Genomic DNA, 23,887 nt, shown 5'->3' on the forward strand with positions numbered 1-23,887 from the left:
AATTTCTGCATAGTTTAGCTTTTCAGAAATAAAGGTGAATGTTGCAAATTTCTATGTTACTATGGGAGACCCCATTATAACACATCTTAATAGACTCTGATCTCTGAAATAACACTGAATGTTGGTGAGACTCTCTCCAATATAAAAAACATGCAACATGCCCATCATCAACGATCCTGGGCGATTTTGTGCGCGCGTGAAATTTTGAATGGGCCACACAGCCCATTAAAGGGACCGCGCACTCAACAAAAAATTAGGAAGAACATTGCCCATCATTATAAAATGCTTTAAGTATACATTCCATAATCTGTGGGCAAGATTTCTGGTACTTAAAGAGGAAGAAAAATCTAGGGGTGCTTACTGTGCGGTGTACTCCTTTAATATCTGCGTAAAAATATACTCATGATAAAAAATATTTGTTATGGTTTGAGAAAAAAAACTATGCAGTTCCTGCCCCAAAACTCAACAAGGGAAAAGGGGAGACAATTGAGGAGAAGAAATAAGACAGGAAGCCCAATGATTGGTTGATAAAGTACGGAGCATTCACTGGGTCATCTGTGGTCCTAGTTTTGAATACAACAGGCAAGTGAGTGATGCATTGATGAGTGATTTAGCATTCATCTCACATCCAACGGTGCTTTGCTTTGAGTAATACAGGAAGTTGATACTCAGACATAAACAGCCCTGCCTGGAAGTTGTACACCAATACATTATATTTTAAGCCATCCCCTTCCATAATTGTGAAGAACCTGCATGCCACACTAAGCTCGATGTACAAGCTGCACAGTATTTCTAAGTTCAAAGCATTATTGCAGAACATTTTGATTTTCCTTTCAAATTTACAGATGGAAATTTGGGTATATTGTACTCCAAATTTTTGCTTTCTTTAAACCGTGGTGCGTGGTGATGGTTTTACACGGGGTGGCGGAGCAAAGGGATCTAGGGGCACAGATTCATTAAAAGTCGCAAAGCATGTTAACAAGGCCATTAAAAAATGCAACAAAAGCACTAGGCTTCATTTCTAGAGGAACCGAATTGAAAAGCCAGCGAAGTTACGTGCTGCGACTGCTGCCCCAGCTAACTCAGCAGCAGGTGAAATGTAAAAGACCCCGGGGTACTATTCAAAGTAGAGAAGGTAAGTTCCAGGACCTCACTGAATTTGCTGTATAATTCACAATGCTTTACCCGGCTGTAAAATCTGATTTAGTCAGAAACAAAGAGCCGCACTTGTTGGAGCAAATCCTACTGGATTAGGCTGCAATTTAAAAAAAAAACAAATGTTGGAAACCTGCAATATAAACAGAAAATGCTGGAAATACACAGCAGGTGCATCTGCATGTGAAAAAGAAAGATGGGTTAATAATGCAGGTGTGTTCTGATGAAACGGTTACATATGAAACATTCACCTGCATTTTCTGTTTTGATAGGAATATGCCATTGTGCGCGTTTCATTTAAACTTTATAACAAATAAAGACTTCTTAAAACTCATTCTCGGTTTGTGGGCGTCACTGGCAAGGCCAGCATTAAAAAAAATTCTTAATTCATTCAAGGGATGTGGACGTCACCAGCAAGTCCAGCATTTATTGCCCATCCCTAATTTCCCTCGAGAAGATGGCAACAGAGTGGCTAGGCCATTTCAGAGTCAACCACATTGCTGGTGGGTCTGGAGTCACATATAGGCCAGACCGGGTAAAGATGGCAGATTTCCTTCCCTAAAGGACATTAGTGAACCAGATGGGTTTCGTGGTCACCATTACTGATACTAGCTTTTTATTCCAGATTTATTTAATTAACTGAATTTAAATTCCCCAGCTGCCGTGGTGAGATTTGAATTCACGACTCTGGATCATTAGTCCAGGCCTCTGGATTACTTGTCCAGTAACATAACCACTTTGCTACCGTACCCATTTATTGCCCATCCTTAGTTGCCCTGAGAAGATGGTGGTGGGCCATCTTCTGGAATCGCTAGTAGCGATTTTGATACAACTGGGTGGCTTGCTAGGCCACTTCAGAGGGCAGTTAAGAGACACCAACGTTGGTGTGGGGACTGGAATCATATATAGGCCAGACTGGGTAAGGACGGCAGGCTTCTTTCCCTAAAGGACAGTAGTGAACCTGTTGGGTATTTACGACATCTATGGGAAACCACTTCCGTGGGCACAGTGGCCAGGATTGTCCACCTCTGTTGTTGTCAGCCCGTGATGTTCTGCCCATCAAGGGGAATGGGGGGAAAATACAAGGTGGTGAACACGGAATCGGAAAACCGCAGACACTGAGCGATATCCAGAGAGATTATCTCTGGAACTACAGCCTGTGACTACACCATTGAATCAGTGTTAGATACAGGAAACTTTGTGCTATCCGGCACCGACGGGACCGAGCTGTTGCCGTTCCCTCAAAACTGCCGGACAAACCAGCGCTAATGTTGAAAGATACGGAAGCTTTTGAGCTCCGTATCTGTCAACAAACCCTGTTGCTTCTAAACAGTCCAAGTGTCTCTGTAGCTTAGCAACAGCTTCAGCAGACCTTGCAGAGCTTGACTGTTGAGAAAAAAGCAACGAGAAGAAAAAAACCTAACGAAAATGGCTCCTGATTTTTGCCGGTGGCTCGAGCATTCCGGACAGTTAGCCTCCGGATAACACAAAGTTTCCTGTACCTCAGTGGAAACATTGAGAGATGCATTTGCAGTAGCAAAAATGTCAGAAGAGGTTAGAATAAGGTCAACTTGCAAAATAACAAAAATCATTGTTTCCTGGTTAAATAGTGTGAGGTCAATGAATCTATTTAATTAATCGCATCCCCTTCTCTCCAGAAATTCAACAACCATTTTGACAGTTGTGCAATTTATTATGTTGTGTTTTCTGTGTCTTTGCTCTCTCTAACAGTTTTTTTTCTCTCCTTCTGCCTTCTCTTTTGTTTCTCCATGTTGTTATGTAATTGTTCCATTCCCCCCGCCTGCTCTCTCTACACTGTACTGACAAACAATGCTCCCCCGTGTCACCATTTGCTTGGATCGCGGCATCTCGTACCTCTTGCCATGTGATTTCCTATTGTGTAACATTTCTGTCAATGGTCGATGCGCACGGAACCGGCAATTCCCTTGCTTCTCCTCTCTTAAATGTTTCTATCCATCCAGAAGGCAAAGGACTGAAGTTAATGAAGAGTAAGTAACTTGATCGTAGTTGTCCCTACCCAGCTAGTTAGTCCTCGGTAAGACGGTGAAAACCAGATAAGATCACGTCACCAGAACTGGATGGAACACTGAGCTAAAGCAACCTGTTCAGGTCTCCTGTTGCACTGAAGGTGTGTGGGAATTAATTCAGACTTTCTACTTTTTTTTTCTGATTGTAAAATGATTTATAATATTGGCCAATGTGGTCTTATCAGTTTTTGACTGTTATCGTTCCAGCTGTCTCGCTAAGTAGCTGCATTGCAAGACCTGTATCCGTGATCTTTAGGTTGCAGGAGATTAGTTTTTAGCTTAATCTGTGTTCAAATATTTCAGAAGTGCTCCAAAACTCTGTTACATGTTGTGGTGTGTTTATTCCAAATGTAGCGTAATCAGTATTTTTAGAGTAAAGTGCCCTGAGTATAAGCACTGTTTTTTTTCACATTCATTTTAGATCAGTGCTTATTCTTGTTCCGAGTCCAAATTCAAAGATATATAACGTAAAGATACAAAATTAGAGGATTTGATGTGTATTGAGTAAGTGCAATGTGTAGCGATGTTATAAATCAGTCACGGAGACTTCCTCTGTTGAGTATTTCCAGTGAAATCGTAAACATCTTTTAAAGGATAGTTCTTAGAGTTTCACTAGGAATTTTAGGGAGTCAGTCATCAATTGAAAATTGCCGTTAAAGAGAGTGAGGAGAAAGGTTAGGAGAAATATCTTTACGCAGATGGGTGTTGGAGCTTGGAATGCTTTGCCACAGGGCGTGGCTGAGGCAGAGACCATTGTGTCCCTTAAAGGAAAAGTGGATGAATAGTAAAAGTATAGGAAGCTACATGGCTATGGGGAGAGTGCGGGGCAGTGGATTTGGTTTTGGAGTGCTCTGACAGGCTGGGCGAAATAACCTCCTTCTGTGCTGTAAGCTTCTAGGGATATTGATGCTAAATTCCAAATGGAGGAATCTTCATAAATGCATTTACAGTGTCATTACCCACAGAGACCAGAGGAATCCTTATCCCATTATTGGGTAAGAATGCAGGTGGAGTATGACATAGAAATGCTACATTGGTGTAAACTGTCCAGGATGGAAACTAGATGGAACATAAGAAGTAAGAGCAGGAGTAGGCCATACGGCCCCTCGAGCCTGCTCCGTATAGGCCACCGAGCCATATAAGGAGATATTAGGACAGGGAAGAGGTAGGTTTTAAGGAGCGACTTAAAGGAGGAGAGAGAGGTAGAGAGGCGGAGAGATTTCGGGAGGGAATTCCAGAGCTTAGGGCTCCATACCAATAACATGGACCGATGAATTTCCCAGGAGATTTATGTTTACGCTCTGATGCTGTATGAAAGAAAAGTTGTTTTTTTAAATTAAGTTTCCCAATATGTTTCCTGTACTACACAGTATGCAGTGCGCTGAAGTTTTACCACTGTTTAATCTCTCGCCCCCCCTCCCTCTGCTCAGTTATAACCTCTGACGCAGCCACTGCCAGATTTGACTTATTGGTTTCACACTGCCCTGGGATAAATGTGCAATCTGTGTGAGTGCGTAGGTCAAACACAGGAGATACACTGTTTGGGCCCATCTAGACCAGTGTTCATGTTGGAGCCTGGATTGCCTGAAGTCACAGTGTGCCACTAAGATTCAATTTTGGCTCACACCCATTTTGAGTGGAATAGAGGCCCTGGTGCATCAGATTTCTTCAAAAATATGGACAAAGGAACAAGGAAGATGTGTGGGAATAATTGGGTTTTGTGCACACCCTAAATTGGATAAATATCTAGTAAGGGAACATAGTCTGAGACATTATTCCAGTTCCTGACACTTAAATTGTTGCTGCTAACCCCTAAAGTCCTGGGCCCTAAGCTCTGGAATTCCCTCCCTAAACCTCTCTGCCTCTACCTCTGCTCCTTTAAGTCGCTCCTTTAAAACCTACCTCTTTGACCAAGTTTTTGGTCACCTGTCCTAATATCTCCTTATGTGGCTCGGTGTCTGATTTTATTTGATAACGCTCCTGTGAAGCGCCTTGGGATGTATTACTACGTTAAAGGTGCTATAGAAATGCAAGTTGTTGTTGTTGCTGTCTTCTCCTAATGACTTTGAATATATCAGAGGGAAACCATTTTCATTTTCCCACTGAAAAACTGGGCACTTGGCCTTCTCTGGAAGCCCTCTGCATTTTGCTCCTGCAACGCTTTTATTTGTTTTTATTACACATGTTCCCTTTTATGTCACTTTCACCCATTCTTTCTCCCTCTCCTTCCCCTCACAATCAGCTGTGGGATTCATCTGCGACCGGTTAAATAATTGATTTATTCAGGTGGTTTGGTCAAGGCTAGGCCAGCGCTGCCGGCTGGAATATCAGACGGTTACATGTAGAGAATGTAATGCTGATGTAGAATGCAATAAAACGTGTTTTAAAAGGTTTCTAAAAAAGCTTGACTGGCAGCTCCTTCCCAGAACAACAGTTTGGGTGATGGTTCCCATCCCTTTGGGATCTGGGTTTCACAGCTGATATTGTTATGTATGCCGTAGAGTAGTTTCAGAACTAGAACCAGGGGTCACAGTCTCAGGTTAAGGGGCCGGTCATTTAGGACTGAGATGAGGAGAAATTTCTTGACACAGAGGGTGGTGAATCTTTGGAATTCTCAACCCCAGAGGGCTGTGGAGGCTCAGTAGTTCAGTATATTCAAGACTGAGATCAATAGATTTTTGGACACTATGGGAATCAAGGGATATGGAGATAAGGTCTGCTCTCTCAGGTGGATGTAAAAGATCCCATGGCACTATTTTGAAGAAGAACAGGGGAGTTATCCCCGGTGTCCTGGCCAATATTTATCCCTCAATCAATATCTAAAAAACCCCAGATTACCTGGTCATTATCACATTGCTGTTTGTGGGAGCTTGCTGTGCACAAATTGGCTGCCGCGTTTCCTACAGCACAACAGTGACTACACTTCAAAAAGTACTTCCTTGGCTGTAAAGCGCTTTGGGACGTCCGGTGGGTGTGAAAGGCGCTATATAAATGCAAGCCTTTCTTTCTATAGGGCGGGAAAGTGGAGTTGAGGTCGAAGATCAGCCATGATCTTATTGAATGGCGGAGCAGGCTCGAGGGGCTGTATGACCTGCTCCTGCTCCTATTTCTTATGTTCTTAGAATGTTTTTTCAATATATTTGATCAGATACCTGGAGGAAAGCACTTCAGTCTCCTGATAATTTTTAGGTTTTTTTTGTTCAACGCCCCCCCTCTCCAATTTTCTCCCTACCCCTCCTGAACGTGCTGCCTGCTTGCTGGGCATGGTGGTGTCCTATATACTGACCACCTTTTAATAGCTCAGCCACGTGGTCATTCTTCATGTCTGAGCTTAAATAATGAGTGTTGGCAGATTATTTAATTGAGGGACATCATAGCTGAGCCTGATTTTGTCCTCATGTGACTTCCACACACATACTTTCCAGCAAGATTCAACCGATAGTGAATGGGAGTAGGGATTTACTTTTTTTTTAAAACACGCCCCCTTTCCAACCCAGGGATAGTCACCAGTTGTGGACCTCTGTGCTTGCTGACCTACATGGGCTCCCGGTCCGGCAAGGCCTCAATTTTAAAATTCACATCCTTGTTTTTAAATGCTTCCATGGCCTCAACCCTCCCTATTTCTGTGACCTCCTCCAGCCCTTCAACCCTCCGAGATCTCTGAACTCCTCCAATTCTGGCCTCCTGAGCATCCCCGGTTTTCATCGCTCCACCATTGGCGGCTGTGCCTTCAGCTGCCTAGGCCCTAAGCTCTGGAATCCTCTCCCTAAACCTCTCCACCTCTCTATCCCTCTCTCCTCCTTTTAAAACACTCTTTAAACCCTAGCTGTTGGTCACCTGTCCTAATATCTCCTTATGTGGCTCGGTGTCAAATTTTGTTTGATAATCGCTCCTGTGAAGTGTATTTGGGATGTTTCACTACATTAAAGGCACTATATAAATGCAAGTTGTTGTTGCATGGGTGGTAAGTGGGTGTTGAGTGAGGATAGGATTAAAATCAACTGTGATGCACTCTACAGTTCAATAGCCTGCTAAAATACACTCTCCAGGCTTACACAATGGTCACTTGGTAAAGTACCAGAGAGGTTCATGGTACCATACCCCAATGAGAGCTAGCGCCTTCGGGAGAAAAAAGGGTGACATTGCAGGGAAAAGCAGCAAAAAATAAATCTTTTGCAGTATTTATTGCATGTGCAATTTTCCATGATTGTGAGCTGTACTTCATCACTGTAAGATTTGTACTTATCTCACCACCTCATAAAAACAGACGAAGCTGCATTTGCATTTCAGTCAATAAATATTTTATTTGGGTTTATTGAGTGTCGTTTCTGTGGGTAGTGCCTCTTGTTATTTGTAGGAGGCTTCTGCTTCGAGCTAACCTGAATGGGTGGACATCTGTTGCAAAAGCTTCTGAAATAATGCTTGGATAGAGGCTGTTGTTTGCAATCTTTGGACCAGTAAATAATAAATGAGATCCATTCTATATGACTAAAGTAACTTCTTGTGAGATTAAGACAGGTACTCGGTTGCTTTGAATGTCCCGTTTGAAAGTGGTTAAAGTATTAATTATTCAGCTGTGTACTAACAGCAGGTTTATAGCAGTGTTAGGGTTGAAATCTACAATGGAGTAGCCTGACAGCATTTTGGTTTACCCAATGGCCTTATTATACTGCAGGTAAGGATTTGGTACAGGTTTAAAAAAAAAGAACTTGCATTTATATCGCACCTTTTACAACCTCAGGACACCCCAAAGCACTTTACAGCAAATGAAGTACTTTCAAAGTGCAGTCACTGTTGTAATGTAGGAAATGTGGCAACCATTTTGTGCACAGCAAGCTCCCGCAAACAGCAATGAGCTAAATGACCTGATAATCCATATTTTTAGTGATGAATATTGGCCAGGAAACCAGGGCAAACTCCTCTGCTCTTCAAATAGTGCCGCGGGATGTTTTACGTCCACCTGAGTTGGCAGACGGAGGGCCTCGGTTTAATTCAAAAGACGGCACCTCCAACGGTGCAGCACCCTCTCGGTACTACCCTGAAGTGTCAGCCCAGATTATGTGCTCAAGTCTCTGGAGTGGGACTTGAACCCACTACCTTCCGACTCAGGGATGAGAGTGCTACGGACTGAACCAAGGCTGACACCTTGGTGCCTGTTGAGCTGTGTGAGCTGGCAGCACTGAGTTATACTGCCAGCTGCACAACGCCCTTTGGTCAGAGCAGCTCTGTACATATGTACTTACGCACATGCATGGAACTGTGCTTAAATTTGTTTCTTTTAAAGTTTTTTCTTTCTCCAAATTTCTCCCCTTCCTGAAGCTGCTGACTCTTGCACAGTTCTACTGGTAGCCTTCTGGTGCCTCACCCGGGTGGTCGTTCTTCATGAAGGAGCCCTGATTGTTGTTTCTTCTGGCTGGAGTGTCTAGAATTAGGGGGCATAGTCTCAGGATAAGGGGTTGGCCATTTAAGACTGAGATGAGGAGGATTTCTTCACTCAGAGGGTTGTGATTCTTTGGAATTCTCTGCCCCAAAGGGCTGTGGATGCTGAATCATTGGGTATATTCAAGGGTGAGATCGATGGATTTTTGGACTCTTGGGAAATCAAGGGATATGGAGATATGGTAGGAAAGTGGAGTTGCGGTCAAAGATCAGCCTTGATCTTATTGAATGGCGGAGCAGACTCGAGGGACCGTATGGTCTACTGCTGCTCTTAATTTTTATGATCTTATATTGACAGTGAGCATCAGCTGCCCAGCCCAACCTCCTCACACATGCACATTTCACCAAGAATCACTGGACAGTGATCACAAGCTCATGGATGGGTACATCGGAATTGCTGGACAAAAAAGACCCAAGTCCATCGAGTTCGCCTTCTACCATCCTGGTAGTCACATGATACAGTGATAATGGAGTTGTTGGCTAATCGTGTCGAGCAATCTCTCATTAATTAATCTATAACAGACCCAGACATGAGGCGGGGCAAACCCCAGTGGTTGGAGCACTTTGGGAACCATAGGTCCAAAGTCACCTTTTTCCTCCCAAGCCTGCTACACTTGGCACATGTCCATCCCCTAACCCAGGGGTGTTGGGCCAATTGTAGTAGCTTTACACTAGCTCTGTGTGATATCAGCTAGCTTAGCACAGATCAGGAATTGAACCCGAGATATCCTGGTGTGTATGGCATAGTGGTACACAGGATGGTACCTTTACTAAAGGAGCTGATTGGATGGAGTGAGGAGGGAGGGAGAGGGGGTGGGGCGTGGGGATGTCTAAATCATAGCTTGTTTATTACAACGTGCGCCTAGGAATTTCAAGACCCTGAATCCACATTGCCAAAACCGTAAACAGCGAAAGGAAAGTCATCTTCAAATTTCCCCACTGAAATATCCTGTTTGCATGCACCTGTCTGATAACTAATGTACACGTCAGTTTACACAGCAGCTTAATGTTGCTGCTGGCTGGCAGCCATTCTACGTCTGTTCCAATTAGTGCTGATTCTAAATGGATTGCATCATAAAACTCCACCTCATGACTTCTCCTATTCCTCTGAGGGTTGTTGTATCAGTCATTGTACAACAAGCTCAGCTCTGTTGACATCTACCTTATATTCTCAAGTACTTAGGAATGAGCCTGTCTAGAAAATTGTCACTGCTTGGATACAGAGTTGACAGTTGAAAAATCAATCTAACGGCAAGGTATTTGATGATGTTATGTATTAATGTTTTTTATGCACCATCTATGGCCAGTTGCATTGTGTTAGCAAGAAACTACTTGTATTGTAGTTTGCTACACAAAATTGCGGGCTCTTGTGTCTTTTGATGTGGTTATCATAAAAGTCTGGAGACAGGATTTGTTAAATATGTTTCAAACCCTTTCTCAATTTCTATTAGGTTGCTCAGATGAAAAGTCTTCCTGTTTGAAATCTAGCATTCACACAAAGGGCAATCAATATAGAGCTATTAGTCACTTAAGTTTTCTTCCTTTTGCCAGAAGACTTTCTTTAAGCCTTATGTTAATGAGCTTTGGTTAAATTGAACTGAAGATTTGTAACTGGAGTATGCTCTTTAACTTGCATTTCATTCCTTGAATTAACATTTAACAGCTCATTAAAAATCCATGGGTTGAATAACACGGTGTGATATTTGTAATGGACACACTAACGTGTTTGTATGAAATTCTTTTGCCGACTATTTTTAGCAAAGGCTGTTTATTTTAAATGGATTCACGCCTTCATTAACACAGCAGACTTTCATATGAAGGTGGTTATCACACTAGGATTTCAACCCATCGGTTTTATAATGGGTGACTGACTGCTGTCTGACCCAGCGTTAACTGACTAAACTGTCAATGATATTGCTTGCTTGGTGCTGAGTCTATTCATGATGCTACACTGATTAACATAAAACTCTGAAGGGTTGAACCAGTTTCCACTAGGATTTAAAATGTTAAGTACCAGGATGTAAAGCTGTTCGAAGTGCTAAGACTCCTTTCCCACAGTTTACAGCTCTTTGGAAAAATCCTTCAAAGTGCACCTATTGCATGTACACTGTATGTCACACTCTAATAGAACCCACACAGAAAAATCATGGAATGGTTACAGCACAGAAGGAGGCCATTCGGCCCGTCGAGCCCATGCCAGCTCTCTGCAAGAGCATTTCAGCTAGTCCCACTCCCCCGTCTTTTCTCCGTAGCCCTACAGTTTTTTTTCCTTCAGGTACTTATCCAATTCCCTTTTGAAAGCCATGATTGAATCTGCCTCCACCACCCTTTCAGGCAGTGCATTCCAGATCCTAACCACTCGCTGCGTAAAAAGGTTTTTCCTCATGTCACCTTTGGTTCTTCTGCCAATCACCTTAAATTTAACGCAGAAAATTGCGAAGTGATACATTTTGGCAGGAAGCAATATAAACTAAAGGGTACAATCCTAAACCTTAAATCTGTGTCCTCTGGTTCTTGACCCTTCTGCCAATGGGAACAGTTTCTCTCTATCTACTCTGTCTAGACCCCTCATGATTTTGAATACCTCTATCAAATCTCCTCTCAACCTTTTCTGTTCCAAGGAGAACAACCCCAGCTTCTCTAGTCTATCCACATAACTGAAGTCCCTCATCCCTGGAAGCATTCTTGTAAATCTTTTCTGCACCCTCGCTAAGGCCTTCACATCCTTCCTAAAATGCAGTGCCCAAAATTGGACACAATACTCCAGTTGAGGCCGAACCAGTGTTTTATAAAGGTTCATCATAACTTCCTTGCTTTTGTACTCTATACCTCTATTTATGAAGCCCAGGATCCCGTATGCTTTTTTAACTGCTTTCTCAACCTGCCCTGCCACCTTCAAGGATTTGTGCACATACACCCCCAGGTCTCTCTGTTCATGCACCCCCTTTAGGACTGTACCCTTTAGTTTATATTGCTTCCTACCAAAAAGTATCACTTTGCACTTTTCTGCATTAAATTTCATCTGCCACGTGTCCGCCCATTCCACCAGCCTGTCTATGTCTTCTTGAAGTCTGTCACTATCCTCCTCACTGTCAACTATACTTTCAGGTTTTGTGTCATCTGCAAATTTTGAAATTGTGCCCTGTACACCCAGAAATGTCTCAGAACTTTCTTTTGTGCCTTTCTAATCTTTTATTCTTTCTTTGTTTCTAAGTTGTGAAAAAAGGCTCAAGTGATTTCAATTATTCTCACTAGAGAAAAGACTTGGGGGAAATGTGATTCAGGTCTTCAAAATAATGAAAGATAAGGTAGAAGTAAGCTAGATATTTAACTCGGACAATGACAGTAGAACTAGCGGACACAAGTACAAAATTCACAAGTTTTGAGCGAGATTAGAGAGAACCTTTAACACGCAGAATACTGGACTTGTAGAACAGACTCCAGGAGAACTTTTGTTCTCTCATCCCCATTTCCCAGCCCCCAAACTGGCCTTTTAATCTCTTTCATTTCCTGTGTTTTTTCAGTCCTGACGAAGGGTTTCAACCTGAAACGTTAACTCTATTTCTCGCTCCACGGATGTTGCCTGGCCTGCTGAGTTTTTCCAGCATTTTCTGTTGTTCTCCAGGAGAACATAGTTGATTCAGGATAAGTTGACACATTTCATAGAGAGCCAGATTGCTATCTGTTGAGAAAGGGGGGGGCGATTTTGTCAATGGGGGGCGCGTTGGAGGCGGGACTGCTGCTTGTCGGGTTTTAGTCCTGCCTCCATTGACTTGTGGCCAATCCACGCTATTTTCCCTTGATTGACCTTGTTAAGCCCACCCAGCAGGCTTAGCAGGCCAATTAAGGGGAAGCCGGTTACAGAGAACGTCAGCGTATGATGTTTCATCTGTCAAAAATTTTTGAAAGATGAATTGTCATCATTTGACAGCTCTGTGAAGCTGTCAAACACTGACATTCTCTGTTGTTTGATGAATTCTTGTAGTCAAGGCTCATCAAACCTCTTTTGTGAGCAGAAATTAGATGGTTGTTGCATTGGAGAATGCAGCAGCCATCTGTCATCTCTGTCAGTGAGATGCGAGACTCTCCGCATTCCCAACTGTTGAAACCTGCAGGAAGAAACAAAGGTAAGTAAACATTTTCTATCACTTTCCACTCACCTCAATACTTACCTCTCCACGCTTGCACCCATCACTTACCTCCACAGTGCACTTTTGCACCCCGCAGACCCCTGCAGACCCACTGCTCGCCTCGGTGATCCTGACAGGGTTTCCCGACGTTGGGAAGCCCGCACCTCTGCTGGAAAAATGGGGATAATCCTCTTAACTGCCTGTTAACTACCTGTTAACAGGCAGTTAAGTGGCTGTAATCCCCTTCCTGCCTCCAGGAGATGGGACCCGGCGTGGGTCGGCTACCCGCCTCCTGGGAAGATGGCACGGAGGCGGGTTGGGGGCGGGCTGGGTACCCGCCCCCAGATTCTGCCATTTTCCCGGCAGCCCCGCCTCCAAACCCGCCTCCCCAAGATTGCGCCCATAGAATGATACGGCACAAAAGGAGGCCATTCAGCCCATCTTGCCTGTGCTGGATATAATTTGGCATCTAAGTACCTGCACCTTGATAAACTATCTTTCTATAGCACTCCAAGATGTCAAATATAGTGGAAACTTTCACACTTGGAGGCAGGGGAGGCCTACACTGCCCATGTGAGGCTGTAGGAGGACTCCTGCTCCTCCTGGCCCCACGTAGGAAAGCTTTAAGCTTGCCTTACAGAGTCTGACCACATTCTTGCTGTCAGGTGATCGTTGCAGGCACCCCATTGACTTTTTGGTTAAGATGGTGTTGGGGTCCCCTTGACGTAATAGGACCTTGATTTGCATAAATGTATGAGGAACCGCTCCCCCCCCCTCCCCGACACAGGTGGGCACGTCATATGCCTGAAAAATCAGGCATTTTCATATTGCCCCGGATCCAGGATTGAGAGGGTAATTCACCTGCTTTATTTTAACTGCCATCCAACCTGGGTTCTGCCAGGCGAGGGTAATTAAAAATTTCTATATATTATATAGAATCATATAATTATATGAAAATGCACAAAAAAAGCAAAAATAAAAGAGTGAATATTGTACATTAAATATCAAAACTGGGTTTTGCAGAAGAGCTCTGTGATGGTGATTGTGAAGCAGACTTAGATCATTCATAGTTGCCTCAGTTACTGATGTTTCCACAAAACCATTATGGCCTTACATGGTAGGATATTATTGTATGAATGCTAACACATTCATATGAAAGACCCCAGTTCCCCTATTTTAACACGAGTTTAAAATAAATGTTTTTAAGTGTTCATAACCTGGTATCCTGTGGCGTGATTTCAAGGCATTTGTTTCTCGGGCTGTAAATGCGACACTAGTTGAGTTAAATGTGTTCACAAGGCTGGTTTGCTTCCATATTATGGAGATGCAGCACAGGAGGAACAGCAGCTGGGAAGCATAGGAGCAGGCTGTATTGGCGGCCGTGCCTTCAGCTGCCTAGGCCCTAAGCTCTGGACTTCCTGCCCTGAACCTCTCCGTCTCTGTCTGCTCCTTTTAAGACGCTCCTTAAAACCTACCTCTTCAGCCAAGCTTTTGGTCACCTGCCCTAATATCTTCTTCTGTGGCTCGGTGTCAAATTTGGTTTGATTACGCTCCTGTGAAGCATCTTGGGACGTTTTACTGCGTTAAAGGTGCGATATAATGCAAGTTGTTGTTGTATGGGTGAAGTAGCAGAGGGGGAAACGGAAACAGTTCCAATGGGTCACGAGCCCTCCAACAGGAGGAGGAACAGCATAAACGTCATAATTTGCGTTGCAATACTGCTCACATGTAACATTGGAAACCATAATCCATTTACCGTCACCATAGTTGCTCCTTATACGTGAGGATTCATTACAAGTACAAGTAGGCAGATAGACAAATAGTGTCATCTTCCGATTAGGCACTTTGCAGCCTTCCAGACTCAATATCGAGTTCACAGAATCACAGAATCACAGAAACCCCACAGTGCAGATAGAGGCCATTTCGGCCCATCGAGCCTGCACCGACACATATCCCACCCGATCCCCGTAACCCCTACACCAACACATGTCCCACCCTATCCCTGTAACCCCACGTATTTAATCCCCCTAACACGAAGGGTCAATTTATCATAGCCAATCAACCTAACCCGCACATCTTTGGACTGTGGGAGGAAACCGGAGCACCCGGAGAAAACCCACGCAAACACGGGGAGAATGTGCAAACTCCACACAGACAGTCGCCCGAGGCCGGATTCGAACCCGGGTCTCTGGCGCTGTGAGGCAACAGTGCTAACCACTATGCCACCGTTCAACAATTTCAGATCATAACCTCGGCCCCCATTACATTTTTACTTATATTTTTTTCCCACCCCTTTGTTTTGGGTTTTCCCTCCCCCTCCCCCTTTCCTTTTTTTCCTCTCTCCCACATGGCAGCTGTCTCTCATCCTGCCAGTACATTTCACACCTAATCTGAGCCGTCTTTTGTCTCCACTTGTCCTATTACCATCTCGTCTGGTTTTGAATACCTCTTAATGTCTCTTTACTTCTTTTGTTCTATCGCAGCCCTGCCTTCGATCTATTTCATTTCCTTTCCAGTTTTGAAAAAGGGTTCACCCGAAACGTCGACTCTAATTTCTCTCCACGGATGTTGCCTGGCTTGCTGAGTTTTTCCAGCATTTTCTGTTGTTATTTTAGACAAATAGTGTGGTGCTCAAGCAAGCTTCAACTCCTTGGAAGGGATGCAATACACAAATGCTGTATTACAAAGCAGCAAGACTGAGGTTTACAGATCCTACCCACTACAATAAAACAATGGGGAGCTAAATGCCTCCCTGTACCTTTTAAAAAATTCATTCTTGGGATATGGGCATTGCGAGCAAGACCAGCATTTATTACCCATCCCTAATTGCCCTTGAGAAGCTAGTGGGCAGACACCTTCTTGAACCGCTCTGGTAAGAGATCTTTGGTGGTGCTGTATTATCATTCCCCAATGGGAGATGGAGCTAACAGATGAAGAAAGCTGCGTGATTTTGACAATTTAACATACTGAGACATTAAAGGGCATACTCCAGGAGCTTTAACAGTTTGAAGCATGTTGTGAAGAAGTTGATTGGTAAAACTGCTCACAAAGTGCTTCCGTTGATCCCAGACTTTTCGTGTCTGTTTCACACAGGTATAAAATCTTTCAACATGATGTCCCCTGCTGGAGATAACACTGAGTTACTGGCTGAGATCAAAGCTGGGAAAAATCTGAAGCCAACTACTCAGAATAAAGGATGTACTGTGGTCTATACAAGCTCTGGGACAATTGTGAGTATATCAGCGACATAAAATGTTGCATTGACCATTGCAGACCCGAAATCTAATAAAAGCTCAACACTTCACCAAACTTTCCTTTGTTTTGTTTACTACACTATAGCCTGAACACTCGAGCACTAAGCAACGGATAGTTAGTCCGACTGAACCGGTTCCAAATGGAATCGCAATAGCGCAGACAACTATGCCGGATGTTGAGTCTCTCATACCGACTCACGACGAGCAGGGAACTCCGATCCCGGAGTGGAAGAGGCAGGTGATGGTGCGGAAACTGCAGGTTAAGATCCAGGAGGAGGAAGAACAGAAACGTAAAGTGAGTTTTAAAAAATACACACCCTTACCGTATCTTTGTGGTTAGTGCCCTCTTCGCTGTGGTTTTTTGATCGGCTTCAAGATTTATGAAACCATAATTTTATTAAATCGATGGCAATAGGTTGCACCAAAATATACTTGAATAAAGAGAAATCTGAGGAAAAAAGCTTAGTAAAGAGGGCTAACCGGGCTGAAGTGAAATTTCTCAGTTATGCCAAGCAAAATTATAAAAATATCAAATAAGTTTCAATGTACATTAAAACAGTGACTACACTTCAAAAAGTACTTCATTGACTGTAAAGCGCTTTGCAACATCTGGTGGTCGTGAAAGGCGCTATATAAATGCAAGTCTATCATTTTTTTTCCTTTTATTAATGTGCAGTTAAATACATAGAGGTTACAACATGGAAGCAGGCTATTCGGCCCAACCAGTTTGTGTCAGCGTTTACCCTCCATCTGAACAAATACTTCTAATCACATTTACCCACCCTGTTCCCATATCTTTTCAACCCCTTTTCCTTCATCCACCTGTCCAATCTAATCTTGAATGTTGGCATAGTTTCATAGTGAACCACTAACCCTGGAAGTAAATTCCACAGCCTTACAACTCTGTGTGCAGAATTTTCTCTTGCCCTCTGAGATACGTCAACACACTGGAGTGCACTGGCCAAAAGAGTGGTGGAAGCAGATTCAGTAGTAACTTGCAAAAGGGAATTGGATATATACCTGAAGGGGGAAACTGCAGGGCTATGGGTAAAGAGCAGGGGAGTGAGACTAATTGGATATCTCTTTCAAAGAGCCAGCACAGGCATGATGGGCCGAATGGTTTTCTTCTGTGCTGTATGACTCAATGATTCTATGAATGTTCTCTTCGTCCTTCTCAACCTGTCTATAGCCTTTGACACGGTTGACCACTCCATCCTCCTCCAACGCCTCTCCGCCGTCGTCCAGCTGGGTGAGACTGCACCCGCCTGGTCCCATTCTTATCTATCTAATCATAGCCAGAGAATCACCTGCAACGGCTTCTCTTCCCACTCCCGCATCATTACCTCTGGTGTCCCCAAGGATCTATCCTCCTATTTCTCATCTATACGCTGCCCCTTGGCGACATCATCCGAAAACACAGCGTCAGTTTCCACATGTACGCTGACGACACCCAGCTGTACCTCACTACCACTTCTCTCGACCCCTCCATGGTCTCTGAATTGTCAGACTGCTTGTCCAACATCCAGTACTGGATGAGCAGAAATTTTCTCCAATTAAATATTGGGAAGACCAAAGCCATTGTCTTTGGGCCCCACTACAAACTCCATTCCCTAGCCACTGACTCCATCCCTCTCCCCAACTTCTGTCTGAGGCTGAACCAGACTGTTCGCAACCTTGGTGTCATATTTGACCCTGAAATGAGCTTCCGAACACATATCCGTGGCATAACTAAGGCCGCCTATTTTCATCTCTGTAGCATTTCGGTCTCCGCCCCTGCCTCACCTCATCTGCTTCTGAAACCCTCATCCATGCCTTTGTTACCTCTAGACTTGACTATTCCAATGCACTCCTGGCTGGCCTCCCACATTCTACCCTACGTAAACTTGAGGTGATCCAAAACTCGGCTGCCCGTGTCCTAACTCGCACCAAGTCCCATTCACCCATCACCTCTGTGCTCGATGACCTGATTGGCTCGCGGTTAAGAAACGCCTCAATTTCAAAATTCTCATCCTTGTTTTCAAATCCCTCCATGGCCTCACCCCTCCCTATCCCTGTAATCTCCTTCAGCCCTACAACCCCCCCGAGATATCTGCGTTTCTCAAATTCTGCCCTCTTGAGCAGCCCTGATTATAATCGCTCAACCATCAGTGGCCGTGCCTTCAGCTGCCTAGGCCCTAAGCTCTGGAACTCACTTACTAAAGCTCTTTGCCTCGCTACCTCTCTTCCCTCCTTTAAGACGCTCCTTTAAACCTACCTCTTTGACCAAACTTTTGGTCATCTGCCCTAATTTCTTATGTGGCTCGGTGTCAATTTTTTGTTTTATAACACACTCCTGTGAAGCGCCTTGAGATGTTTTACTACGTTAAAGGCGCTATATAAATACAAGTTGTTGTTGTTTGAATCCAACCCAGACTGAACATGAAGGTTGGCTGTTAAGTTCTTCCGAGTCACTATTTTAGATTCTGCTTGCAATACAAGCCCACAACTCAGTGGCACCAGCTCGAGGGGTTGAATGGCCTACTGCTGTTGCTATGTTCCTATTTGGAATCCTTGCCTGGTCTCTGTTTTGGATGCCAGCTGCAATTCTACGTTCCTGCCGCCTGTCACAGGCTCTCCTCCCTCTACAAACTTGCCTTTAATTTACCAGTGGCAGCTTCAAGTTTCCTTCATTTCAAGAATCTTCATATTTTGTTTGTGCACATTGAAGTATCATTAGGAAGAAATATGCATCGCATGTGAATCCTTGGCCACCATTTGATGCCCACCCATCGAGGTAGCAATGCCTACCTTTATGCTTTACTGAAACCTTGGTGATATCCCCAAACTTCCTGCAGGCATTCCATTAACCAGTGCTATCATGTCTCATCTTGTTGGGTATAAAAATGAATCAAACTAAAAAATAGTCCTGAATACTCTTCTGCACAAGTTAGATACAGTAGGATCCTGATCTTCTGCTCTTATATTATCCCTATTCACAATTATCACTGAGTCAGACCAGCAGGAGTTGGGTCTTTAGGTTAGGATGCTTTTTACATCTGCCCGGCTGTAACTTCAGGTCAGGTCTGATGTGTACCTCTATGAAATTTCCTTATGAACTTGGGGGTCAGGTTGAGTCAAGGATTTGGGCCTGGTCCAGGGCTGTACAAAATCCATTCAGAATAATATAGGCCGCACAGAATCCTTTGGGGCACATCAGATCAGGCTGCTTCTTTTTGCTGTGCTGGTTTTAACTGCCGGGTTGTCATTTCAGGCCTGGTTCAGGATTCAGGTTGGGCATTTTATTGGCAGTGAATTTATATGCCAATTGTGATTATCTACTGGTGGAGATTGGGCCCTTCATTATTGTGGATAATCCAGGCACCAATGTGTTGTGTATACTCTTCTGTGCAAGATAAATGTCATGTATCTGACTAGACGTGGCCCCGAATTTCCTGGATCGCTCTTGCGCAGAAATTGCACCAGGATTTACACCGGTTTCTGTGCCATTCTGGCCAATGAAAATTTACGCCAAAATTTCCTGTGGCGCTTATTTGCCTAATGCCTGAATGTAAAAGCAAGAGCAAATGCAGCACCACCAGTAGGGCAATAACGAATGGGCTGTTGTCTTCTGCGATGGTGCCTCACTCTCAGAGTCTCTTGCTTCTGCTGCTCCTCTTCCTCTTTTATTACGTGGAGCAGGGCTATGCCCATTGGGAAGGCCATTCCAGGTAATTAGTCCTTCAAAACACGTGGCAGGGAGGGGTCCAACAAATTGAGATGACAGGGCTTTGGTTAAGTGCAGTGCATGTCTTGGTAAAAAAAATTAAAAAAGACGTTGCCAGAAAATCGTTATCAAGCTCCAAGAAATCTCAAGACATTCACGTGCAGCGATGTTTCAGTGTAAGACCAGCAGAAGCCAGTTACACACAAATTTCCTCAGTAAAAATGGTGCAACCCTGCTCTTACACCATAGTTACGCCAAAACTTGCCAGGAAATTCTGGGCCAATGTCCCTTATTTTTTTGTACTAGAGATTTATTTTCAAGATGACTGTTTTACAGAAATTCCTCAATGTTTTTTCAATTGGCCTGCACCAATTTAATCTCAATACTTGTCATAAACTTCCAAATATGCAGATTTTTTGTCTTCCAGACAATACAATTGCCTGGATAAATGCCTCAAATTATTTGGAAACTATAATCTAGCCATAGTATAAACATGTGTGGGCTGTAGGGCTATCTGCTGAGAATTTATTTGGTATAGCTTGCTTGGCATAGCTAGTGTGAGTGTGAATTGGATTGCCGTGCAGTGTGTAACATTTTAGTGATGAGATATTTTGAATATTGGACTTTATTAATAACAAATTGCAAGCATTAGGATGAACTTGAATGCATTGTGTGCCAGTTATAAATTATTGACATTCAACTCTCAGAATATTCTTTGTACCAGTTGTAACTCATTGACATAAAACTGTACCTGAATGTGCATTATCCCTTTCATGAAGTATCGCTTAAGGGACTAACCTAAAATCGATGTTTAAAAATCATTCAAACAGTGTAAGCCCCTCAGCATAAAATATGTTTGGGTATTAGAAATGTAAGAAAATGCTTGGTCAATGTATAGCAGACGCGAGTGTATGCGTATTTTCATGATTTGCTATAGGAGTAAATATCCAGATGCTCTCACTCCTAACACGTCCTGGGAGCACATATCACAAAGTTTTGCACTCCAAGCCCATGACATCTTGGCACGTCCCTGGAACTGGTGCGCCAGAGTTTTTACCCCGATATGAGAAGCGGTAACAGCATTCAAGCTGATTAAAACCAATTAAAGTGTTAGCCTAAGGACTGGCGGATGGAGTTTAATGTAGATAAATGTACGGTAATGCATACTGGAACAGGAACAGCAAACACGTGCGTGATAAAAGGGTATCAATTTGCAAAGGTGAAAAGGAAATGGAATTGGGCATGATTATTAATCATATGCTGAAGTTGTCTTCTCAATGTGAAACTGTAAACAGCAAACCTAATCATATCAGGGGTATTTGGCTCTAAACCAAAATAACTTATTCTAGGCTTGTGTAAATCAGTGGTGAAGCCTCTTTTGGAATTCTGTGTGGAGTTTCAGTCAAGGATAATTCCAGGACTTAGGCTCCAAGTTTTGAACTGAGACTTTCAGGACTGAACTTATTTTCATTGGGTAAAAGAAAATTGGGGAGAAACATATTCCAACTCTTTGAAACACTGGGAGGTACGGATGATGCAGATGTAAGCAGCCTACTTGACTTAGACTGTAATTGGTTGGGAGGCCGGAGACAGTATGGATAAAGGGAATGTACTCTGATTTGTGGAATGTGACATGTGATGTTCTCCAAGGATCTGTAATGGAGCCTCAGGTTTTCACCATATATATATATATTATTATGCCATATATAAATCACTGGTTAGGCCTCAGCTGGAGTATTGTGTCCAATGCTGGGCATCACACTTTTTAGGAAGGGTGTCAAGGCCTTAGAGAGGGTGCAGAGGAGATTTACCAGAATGGTACCAGAGATGAGAGACTTCACTTATGTAGAGAGACTAGAGAAGCTGGGATTGTTCTCCTTAGAACAGAGAAGGTTAAGGGGAGATTTAACAGAGGTGTTCAAAATTATGAGGGGTTTTGATAGAGAGAAACTGTTTCCACTGGCAGGAGGATCAGTAATCAGAGGACACAGATTTACGATAATGGGCAACAAGTCCAGGAGGAAAATTAGGAGAATTTAGAATCTAGACACAAAAGGCATCAAGGGGTATGGGGAGAGAGCAGGAATATGGTATTGAGATAGAGGATCAGCCATGATCATATTGAATGGCGGAGCAGGCTCGAAGGGCTGAATGGCCTTCTCCTGCTCCTATTTTTCTATGTTTCTAAAGAATTTTTTAATGCAGTGAGTTGTTGTGATCTGCAATGCACTACCTTAAAAGGTGACAGAAACAGATTCAACAGTAACTTTCAAAAGGGAATTGGATATATACTTGAAAAGGAGAAATGTGTAGGCTATGGGGAAAAAGCAGGGGAGTGGGACTAATTGGAGTGCTCTTTCAAAGAACCGGCACAGGAACAATGGACAGAATGGCCTCCTTCTGTGCTGTATGATTTGATGATTCTACGATATCAGTGACTTGAATGAAGGAATAGAGAGTCGTATATTCAAGTTTGCCAATGACACTAAGTTAGGAGGCACAGTAAGTTGTGTAGATGGGAGCAGGAAGTTACAAAGGGACAGATTAAATGAGTGGGCAAAACTGGTGAGATTCAAGGTGAGAAGTGAGAGGTCTTCCACTTTGGATTCAACAACGACAAATCGGAAGATTGTCTTGATGACGAGAGACTAGGAACTGTGGAGGAGCAAAGGGATTTGGGTGTCCACGTACATAAATTTCTAGAAGCTAGTGCACAGGTACAAATAGTTATCAAAATAGGCTAGTGGAATGTTGGCCTTCATCTCAAGTGGGTTGGAATACAAAGGGGAGGAAGGTATGCTTCAGTTGTACAGAGCTTCAGAGAGACCCAACCTGGAGTACTATGTTCAGTTCTGGGCACCACACCTCAGGATGGACATTTTAGCCTCCGAGGTAGTACAGTGCAGGTTAGCCAGAATGACACCAGGGCTTAAAAGGTTAAATTATGAGGACAGGTTGCATAAACTTGGCTTGTATTCCCTTGAGCTTAGAAGATTGAGGGGTGATCTAATTAAAGTGTTTTAAATAATAAAAGGATTCAATAGAGTAGATATAGAGAGACTATTTCCTCTGGTGGGGGAATCCAGAACAAGGGGAACGCAATCTTGAATTGGAGCTGGGCCATTCAGAAGTCAAATCAGGAAGCACTTTTTCACACAAAAGGGTAGTAGAAATTTGGAACTATCTCCCCCAAAAGGCTGTGGATACTGGGCAGGTTGACTCAGATCAACAGATTTGTATTAGGTAAGGGTATCAAGGGACATGGATCAATGGCAGGTAAATGGAGTTGAGGTACAAATCAGCCATTATCTGATTGAAGGGCGAACAGGCTCGAGGGACTGAATGGCTTACTCCTGTTCATTTGTTCCTACATTCAAAAAGATCTGGTTGGAAAATGAATGGGAGGTTTTAAGAGTAGGTATAGACTGAAATGGTCAAATACCCTACAGGATATGTAGGTTCCTGAGCTGCTGACACGGGGACAGGAGATGTTGTCTGCGGAGGGTAACAGACCAAGGTTGAACAGTGGAAGTGTGGAATAGATAAATATTCTGGAGTTTTTCTTGATTATCTTTGGTGACAAGGGGGTATTAATGTGGAACTTTCCGTGAGAAAGGTTCAATCTACAGTATATGTCTGTGGAAGGAGTAGACTTGATCAGCCGAATGACTGTTTTAAACTTTGGGGGGGGTGAATTTCCGCGGGGATTCTCCAACCCGTTCCCCGTAACTTCGGCAAAAGAGTCATAGAAACCTGGGAAAAACACTGAAGTTATGACGTACAAGCGGAAGAAACCCTGCAGAAATTCATCCCCCACGTGTTCTTATGTTCTTAATATTTAATGGTTCCATTAACTTCCTTAAAAAGGCCATTGACATAGCAAAGTGGAGGAGCCGAGAGCACGGGTTTTATAGCTGCAGGCTTCAGACTCTAGGGGGTCTACGAGGAGATTCCGGGAGGTCAATGAGGTCATCAGATTTCTGTCCATCTGTTGTCAGATTCATAATTTTTTTTCTATACAGACTTACTGCCAGGTTATTTCTTTTGACCTGTACTAATACAAAATGTTTTATGCAATGGTTAGGTAGCTATGGATGTCTTTTGGAAACTAGTACAGGGAATATGTTAATATTTGCAGGGAGTTCCTGAGAGTGTTTT

The 23,887-nt window shown here is 43.4% G+C and overlaps 1 protein-coding gene across 3 annotated transcripts in view; it reads left to right on the forward strand.

The window, feature by feature from the left end:
* espn (espin) overlaps positions 1 to 23,887 on the forward strand; it is a 190,267-nt gene that overhangs the window by 119,124 nt on the left and 47,256 nt on the right. For all 3 annotated transcript variants that reach the window (XM_085967296.1, XM_085967294.1, XM_085967295.1), the window contains exons 10-11: positions 15,866 to 16,002; positions 16,112 to 16,321. In XM_085967296.1, coding sequence (XP_085823422.1) covers positions 15,866 to 16,002; positions 16,112 to 16,321 — 347 coding nt within the window. The remainder of the gene's footprint in view (positions 1 to 15,865; positions 16,003 to 16,111; positions 16,322 to 23,887) is intronic.

The sequence above is a fragment of the Somniosus microcephalus genome, chromosome 25, assembly GCF_052327205.1.
Source record: "Somniosus microcephalus isolate GS21.2 chromosome 25, FLI_Smic_1.0, whole genome shotgun sequence".
Lineage (NCBI taxonomy): Eukaryota > Metazoa > Chordata > Chondrichthyes > Squaliformes > Somniosidae > Somniosus > Somniosus microcephalus.